Consider the following 9,152-nt stretch of genomic DNA (forward strand, 5'->3'; position numbering starts at 1 on the left):
AAGCCTGAGGATTTTAGATGAATTATGCTTTCTTATACGCTAATTATATTGACGTATCAATGAAGAAATTCGACATCTCAACCTTTCATCCAAAATACCTAACTGATTGTGGACTCTTTCACATCCGTAAATCGAGATCTCGTTCCTAAAGTGTTTTTTGTTACTTGAATTAGGGAGCGTTTTCTCATGCAAGGTTTCTTATATTTGCGTTAGAGAGTATCAAACCCTACTTTTCACTTACTTTAATCCCAAGGCAAGAGGATTTAACTTTTGGTTAGGCATAAAATCTGTGCGATCCTGTCTACCACTTGTGGGAGACTTTTCAATCTGAAGAAAAAAACCAAATACGACAATTCGAATTTGGAAAACCCTAACATTATATTTGGGTGAAGAAATTTAAGATTACCAAAGAATTTAAAAATGATGAAAATTGAAATGACGAGATTTCATTTTATAAAATTTGTAAATTTTCTTGTTTGGTTAACCTAAAAGAACAATGGAATTAAATACAGAATTTGTTATTTTTAAACTCCCCATCATAAAAATTGAGAAATGACACCTATTTACAAGGAATTTGAACTTGGGATTGGAGGTCCCAAATTCCAAGTTTTTTTTCCATGCGGAAATTCTAAATTTCTATATTTATGAATCCAAACAAGAGAATTGATGTCTGTCAATTTATAAATTATGACTTTTACCAAAATTCCATGTTTATTTCCCTCATCTAAACATAGTGTAATTCAACTTTGAATTTCTATTCAAAAGTCAACTCTTCCACTTGTTACTGGTCGTGTTATTCAAACACTTCGACCGAATTGAAGAATTTACATGGCTAATTAATATTGATACTAATCAAATACTGTTTTGGGAGCAACTCAGTTCGTTCACAACTTGCAAAGGGAGTTTTTTTCTAGGTCGACAGCAACATGTTTGAATTTTATCATTTTTTTTAATACAAGACGGATCTGTGTCATTACTATTTTACATAATTTATGGCATTTGTTTTTATGGTATCTGCTTCGTAATGCATTTCAATGATCTGAACGGTCTATTTTTTAGGTCTTCCTCAAAGATCATGTTTATAAAAAAGTCATTCAAATTTGAAATCATATGGATTAAGGGTTTAGGATTACTTTGTTAGAACTGTATTCATATATTTTATTCTGTACAAATGAATGTCTAATGGTTTTGGATTTGTCTAAGTTTTTACAAAAATGATTTATGAATAATATTTTAAAAGATAAACGGTTTGGATCGTTAAATTTCATAAAGGAAAGAAATCAACAAATACTTGTGTAAAAATTATGAAAAAATGATGTCACTAATCCGCTTTTTTTTCATTGATAATTTTATGAAAGTAATGCTAAAGAGGTTAAAATTTTAAATCAAATAATTTGTCATTAATAGAAAATAAGGATGTTAATTAATGCTTAAATAATAATTTAATCATCTACAATCATATTATTTAATTTACAAATTTAATTTAAAAAAATTCGTCTCCCTCCCTTATCCCTTTTATGATTGTTATTTTCTAGAAATAAAAATCTTGGGAAAGATATTTCCCATATGCAAAAGCTAAAGTGATGTACAAGAATTAAAGCGGTGGTGGGAAAATGAACGCGGAAAGACTTCGATTACTTGCATGTTACTTTGAGGAAATTAGAATCTCCCACGTCTTTTTACCCTTCAATTTATATATCTCTTGTATTTATTATTTGCTACTTAATATATAAAGACGTTATTAAGGTTATAAATATAAAAATAAAGAGAAATTTAAAAGGAAGCTGTTTTGACAGAAACTAGAATGTATACTATTGTTGTGGGTCATAATATATTGATTTCAACGCAACATATAATAAATTAACAATACTTTTTTTATATATACAAATAATATTATTTATATTAAAGAAAAGAGTGGATTTGACCTCACAATGAATTAGTAATAATGTAGTTTAAATTTGTTTTTTGGCAAATTCAAACCTAAGACCTCTTGAAGATGAATACTACTAGACCATAGTACTAAGTTGCTATAAATTAGAAATATTTAGTACTTAATACGATTACTGTCACATCCCGGTCCGGGCGGGACTACTTCCCGGGCCCGACTCCACTACCGTAGCACGATATTGTCTGCTTTGGGCTTACCATTCCCTCACGGTTTTGTTTTTGGGAACTCACGAGCAACTTCCTAGTGGATCACCCATCATGGGATTGCTCTAACCCTCTTCTCACTTAACTTCGGAGTTCCTATGGAACCCAAAGCCAATGAGCTTCCAAAATGCCTCATGCTAGGTAGGGATGAGAATATAGATTTAAGGATCACTCCCCTGAGCGATGTGAGATGTCACAATCCACCCCCCTTAGGGGCCCGACGTCCTCGTCAGCACACTCGCGGCCAGGGTTAGGCTATAATACCAAATTGTCACATCCCGGGCCGGACCGGGATGTGACAATTACAATCTATATTGTAGTGAGTTTAATATTAAGTTGTGACCCATTGAAATTCAAACAAATTAAAATTAATTAAGTGCAGTATACTGATCAAATATTGATGACATTATCCACCAAATGTTGACAAAATGGAGAAAAATGATCCTCACAACAATTGCGATTTGTAATTTAATTATTCGACGATTTCCTTTGTTTGTTTCTTGTAGAAATCGGTGGAAACTTTGAGGAAAGAAAATTAAATGGACCCAACCGGCCAATCCTCTTTCAAAGCATAAACCCTAGCCACAAACAGAGCAACAAATAAATACAATAAAAATTCTAACTGAAACAAACAAAGGAAAAAATTTGAGGGAAAAAAAACCAAATGTGAAACGTTAATTATAAAAATAAAGACTTGACTCCTGAAAGATTGGAAAGAAACTTGTCCCCAAAATTCTTTGCTTATTTACAAAATTTCGTATTCATCAAATCATTTCATATTAGGATGATTATAAATATGAACTTAGTTTTTATCATAAATACTTTCTGAAATTGACCCACCTAAGATGTTCTCTGAAATTGAAAATCGATCAATATAGTTCTTAAAAATGACTGTCGCAAATCAATGTGATCATTCCGTCACAATCCTATTAAAATTTTTGTTAAGTGATGATATGACATATAAATGGATTCCACAAATTTAATTATATATATTTTTTAACTATAAAAAATAAAAATTGTTTTTTATTATTTAAATATTTTTAATTTACATAATAATATTTAATTAAATTTATGAGACCATATATGTGTTATATCAGCATATAATATAATTTTTGACAGATTTGTGACGGAATGACTACATTGATTTGCAAGACGAAAGGACTACATTGATTTGCAACACTCAATTTCAGGGACTATATTGATCGATTTTTACACTAGAAGTAGGGGGAGTTCGGTTAAGCCACACAATATACAGCCTAATTTAGTATCGAATTTGCCATCAATAAGATTCAATCCTAAAACAGATCACTTTTAAACAAAAAGAAATACCACCAATAAGGCAATAACTTCTCCTCAATTTTAAAGTGCGAGTTATTGTGAATTACATAAATCCATTGAAATAAAAAATATTGAGTGCATTTTTACTCACCATTATTTAGTGTGATGTATGTTTACCATCTTATTTAACATCGCTAGATGAGTTTAAATTTTGAGATTTGTGCCTATCTACTACACGAATCTCAAAATTCAAACTTATATAACGATAATAAATAGGATGATTAGCATACATCCAACTAAACAATGATGAGCAAAAATTGTTCCCAAAGTATTAGGGCTTGTTATTTTCTGAGACCAATAAAACTCGTCCACTTGTTACTTGTAATCTTGCTCACGTCACTCTCCCGGTATAAAAACCCACGATATTTTCTTCATTCTGTGTGCGTCCTAAGTATGAAAGAGAGCATTCCAGGTTCTCCAATGGTGTCAAGGCAATCATCCCTCTCTCTCTGCTCTTTCTTTTTCCAAATCCAAACCTTCCTCTAGCCTTAAACCCCTTGAATGGAATTCATTATAATCAGCTTCTCAGCCATTCTCTCTTGGATTCCACCACACGATGAGCCTAACTCCCCAAATCAACCAAAACCCATTTCAAATCCCCTCTTTAATTTCTATAATTTCTCATAGATTTGGTGTTTAATTTGCCAAATCCCAACTACCCAACTCAAAATCCCTTATTTAATCGCACTCCCAAGTTACTATTTTGCATCAATGGAGGAAAGGACGGTGCTTTTCGGGAAATACGAGGTGGGGAAGCTGCTGGGCAAGGGTACCTTCGCGAAGGTCTACCATGGCAGACAAATCGCGACGAACGAGAGCGTGGCGATTAAGGTGATCAGCAAGGACCAGGTGAAGAAGGAAGGGATGATGGAGCAGATCAAGCGGGAAATCGAAGTGATGCGTTTAGTCCGCCACCCGAACATTGTGGAGCTGAAAGAAGTCATGGCGACCAAGACCAAGATCTTCGTCGTCATGGAGTACGTCAAGGGTGGCGAGCTCTTCGCCAAGGTGGCGAAGGGGAAGCTGAAGGAGGATCAGGCACGGAAGTACTTCCAGCAGCTAATCTCCGCCGTCGATTTCTGCCACAGCAGGGGCGTTTCCCACCGCGATTTGAAGCCGGAGAATCTGTTGATCGACGAAAACGAGGATTTGAAGATTTCAGACTTCGGACTCTCCTCCCTGCCGGAGCAGCTCCGGAACGACGGGCTACTGCACACCCAGTGTGGGACCCCTGCTTACGTGGCGCCGGAGGTACTGAGGAAAAAGGGGTACGACGGATCTAAGGCGGATCTCTGGTCGTGCGGAGTTGTGCTGTTCGTTTTGCTCGCTGGATTTCTGCCGTTTCAGGACGAGAATCTGATGAGGATGTACAGGAAGATTTTCAAGGCGGAGTTCGAATGTCCGCCGTGGTTTTCGACGGAGGCGAAGCGGTTGATCTCGAAGCTGTTGGTTTCCGACCCGGAGAAGCGAATCACCATTCCGGCGATCATGCGCGTGCCGTGGTTTCGCAAGGGGATGAAGAAACCGGAGGAGTTTTTGGGACACCCGGAAGGTGTTTGCGAAAAGTCCGAAGAGACCGATGCTCAAAGCGTTGTACAAAACGAAAGCAATAAGTCGTCCTCGCCGAAGTTCTTCAATGCGTTTGAGTTTATTTCGTCGATGTCGTCCGGGTTCGACTTGTCGAATTTGTTCGAGACGAAGCGGAAGGCGGGGTCGATGTTCACGTCCAAGTGCTCGGCCGCGGCAATCATGACGAAGATTGAGGGGGTGGCGAAGGGGCTGAGCTTTAGAGTGAGGAAAGTGAAGGACTTCAAAGTAAGGATGCAAGGGCCAAATGAAGGGCGAAAAGGGCGGCTTTCGGTAACCGCGGAGGTGTTCACGGTGGCACCGGAGGTGGCGGTGGTGGAGTTTGTAAAGTCGTCCGGGGATACCTTGGAGTATGCCAAGTTTTGTGAGGAAGATGTTAGGCCAGCATTGAAAGACATTGTATGGACATGGCAAGGTGACGGTGACGGGAAAGTCGACTGCGATCAACTTCAACAGTGATGAAACAAAGATTAATGATGTTAAAAGTGAATTAATAGTAACAATCTTGGAAATTCTGACCCTAATTTTGGGGTTTTTGGTTTTCACTTTTGTAGTTGGTTTTTTGTTTTTTTGTTTCTTTTGTTTTGGATTGCTTTTGGTTTTTAGTAAAGAATAGGAGGATTAATTTGTGATTAGAATGCTAATTAGTATTATGGGTTTGAAACTTTGAAAACACAGATAGGAATAGGATGAGCAAGTTTATACAAGCAAGCAATGAACCAGCTGGTTTTGTTGGCTGTTTTTCATTTGACGCATCTGTTTCTGTTAGGTGCTGCCTTCTAATTGTTTCCAGATTTATGTCAAATTTGGTTGTTTTGATCGATAAAGAAAGACGTGCCAAACGAAAGTCATGGAGAGATGTGACTTTTGGGACCATCAACGTTGAAAAGTTGAAAAACCAAGTAGAGATTTGGAGTTTGCCAAGTTCTTTATTATCAATTGATTTAGGATAAAACTTTCTTGAACTTTTTTTCAACTTTCTACCGACAGATAAATGAATATCTTCTTTTTGTTTTTTGGTTTTTTCAATATCATAACAGTAATTACATAGTATTCTTGCGTGACTCATCTTTACTTTCATGTATAATTGTGAGTAAAATTAAAAGGAAAATTAATGAAAATAGTTTGAAAGCTTTGAGTTTTAACGATAAAGAAAAAATAAATTGTAAATTGAATGGTACCAGAATTGACTTTTTAGTGTAAAAATATGATTTTTCGTTAAAATGAACAACACCGGATGTTTTTCGTTAAAGTTTTCTAAAATTAATTGTTTTTATTGGATCCTCACATTTGAACATGGATTTTAGTTGTGACTCATCCTAAGTGAAATAGTGACGAAATAGCGTGTTTTAGTGAATATCACAGTATAATTAATTAGTTTGGCCGCTCATATGCTGACAATGTAGACTTTAACCATTTTTCTCTTCCTCAAGACAGTAAAATCACACCCCTAAATTGACAAATTGACGAGGATAATGCTTGCATTTTTTTGGGAAACGTGCTCATTTCTTAACACACAAAGATAACATATATTTATTATTAAAGCGTTATAATCGAAACCACTAAATCTCTTAATCTTTCATTTGAAGATTATTTTAACAAAAAATCATTCAAATCAGAAATCGTTTAATCATCTAAATGTATCAAACAAATTAAACAGTTCATCATGAATATGCTATTTGATACCTATACCATTAATTTGTTATGATATATATGAATAACTATGATTTTTTATAGACATGTCTTCAGACGGAGATTAAAGATTGAGTTGTTCTGACTATGAAATTTGTACAGTGAGAATATTTGTGAACTCATCCCACGTTTACAAGTATTATCCAATTGACAATTAACCATCCATATCACTTTATAACCCAATCGCATAAGCCAAAAGTACTTTGGAAGCATATCACTTTCTAAGTCACTCTATTATATGTTTTATTTTGTTAAATTTCTAATAATACATGGGGAAGACCAAGAAAATAATGCTCAAAGACTTGTAGTTTTCTTAATAAGGTAAAATCTGGCACCATATGAAAGAAAATTAAGCTCATTTGTCATCTTAAAAATGGTTAATTTATACACGTTGACAATATAGTTGTACCTAATTAAAATAGCTAATAGCCTATCAGCTTTTGGGACTAGTAGTTGGAAAATGAAAAGAAAAGAAAAGAATAGAATATTAAGGTGGAGGCAGTTGTTTCTCAGTTATGTGTGTTTTCGTCCAACAAGCTGATAGGATTTACAAAAGCTGCTTCTTGGAAGAGAAAGCACTTATGGCCAGTTTGGTTATTGATGGATAGCACTAGCTCTATATATATATAAAATCACTTTTGGTAATTGAGATATGCCCTAATACCTCACTTTTGATTAATTGTGAGAGCAATTTTGGAAAATTGACTGCTTTGGCATATATTAATTGGTCCATATATAAGAGAGATTGCCTTGCAAGTAACTATTTTTACCGAATAATATGTTGGGAGAAAAGAACATGAGCAGAATTGTCCGACCACGATAAATACAAAAGTCATTCTCATAAGGTATGAGATTCAATGTTAGTCTCACAAACTCTGTGCTGATCATAATCGGTGAGAATTGCCTCAATCAGATGGTCTTACTAAAAGTTTTTTTTGTGATTGAATGATATTGCATGAAGACCTGCTTGCTTAGGCCTGGTTTGGTACTGAGGTGATTCTGAAAAAAGCTGGTATCAAAAAAAGTTGGGAGCTATTTTTGTGTTTGGTAAACATTCAGCTTCAACTTTTTTTCACAGTTTTGGGTGAAAAAAAACCAAAAACAAGAAGCTGCAAAACCCAGCTTTGAAAAACCGGTTTTTTTTCACATATGTTTTACATAAAAGTTTACCAAATACTATAGTACTGTTTTTTTTTTTTTTTTAAAGCACTTTTACAAAAAAGGTTACCAAACACTTTGCTGCTTTATTTCACAACTGCTTATTCTCACAGCATAGTATAATCAGTTTTTTTTTAAAGCATTGCAATACCAAACTAGCCTTTAATTGGGTGGTGAAGAATGCAAGGTATGTGTATTTTTCATCTCCACCATAATGCGTATACGACCCTAATTTAAGAGATATTGCCTTGCACGTAAGTGCATCACCCAATAATTTGAATTTATGGTATTGCTAATTAAACAATTGCTAGACAAGTAAGTGCATCACCCAATAACATGAATTTATAGTATTGCTAATTAAACAATTGCTTAGGTGTGGTTGTGGCTCTCAGTTATTGATCTAATAATAATATAGAGAAATATTTATGTACTTAGTACATGCGTATCAATGGTTGTTAATTGTTGTTAGCGATATAATATTTGCTTTAATAGCTGAAAACTACTCAACGATTGTTGGTAACATGACTTGTGAGAATGACAAATGGGTAAAATAAAACATTATTTATGAACATGCACCTCGAGATTTCCAAACTTAGGCAATAGTGATAGAGTAATAAAAGTTCTGTTAGGTAGAGTAAATTTATAAATTAAATTTAAAAATTATACAATGTGTAATTAATAAAAAATAAATATGTTAATTAACACTTAATCAATAATCTAATCATCAATTTTCATGTCAGTTAGTTTATAAAATTTAGTCTCTTAGCATTACCTAAATGATATTAATTAAAAATCACTCATGCAAATGAACGTTTGTCAATAACACGACTCGTGACAATGATATATGTTTATGACGCAAGCTTATAGAACAATTTTTGTGGAAACCTCGAGATATCCAAAACGTAGGCTGTAGGGGCAGAGTGATGTATATATACATACTCCACATTAAGGCTAGAGTCCAACTCTTGTCTTTGCCCTTGATTATTCTTCATTGAATCAAACACAAAAACAAATCGCAATTTCAGATTTGCATATATATATATATATATATATATATGTGTGTGTGTGTGTGTGTGTGTGTGGATTTACATCGACAGTTAAAGAGTGTGCACCTCAAAAAATTGATCAGAGAGAGAGAGAGAGATCAAGTGCAGAAAAAATCTTCTGAGAGTGCGTGCATGCATGACATAAGCAATAAGCATTGGCTACGTGAAAGTTTCAACGGT

At 34.6% G+C, this 9,152-nt stretch overlaps 1 protein-coding gene across 1 annotated transcript; it reads left to right on the plus strand.

The window, feature by feature from the left end:
• The first annotated feature begins 3,861 nt into the window (after positions 1-3,861).
• LOC137733663 (CBL-interacting serine/threonine-protein kinase 25-like) lies at positions 3,862-5,893 on the plus strand. The gene has a single exon (XM_068472814.1). The coding sequence runs from the start codon at positions 4,201-4,203 to the stop codon at positions 5,533-5,535; it is 1,335 nt and encodes a 444-aa protein (XP_068328915.1). The 5' UTR covers positions 3,862-4,200; the 3' UTR covers positions 5,536-5,893.
• The last annotated feature ends 3,259 nt before the right edge of the window (positions 5,894-9,152 follow it).

Source organism: Pyrus communis, chromosome 1 (assembly GCF_963583255.1).
Source record: "Pyrus communis chromosome 1, drPyrComm1.1, whole genome shotgun sequence".
In the NCBI taxonomy this organism is placed as follows: domain Eukaryota; kingdom Viridiplantae; phylum Streptophyta; class Magnoliopsida; order Rosales; family Rosaceae; genus Pyrus; species Pyrus communis.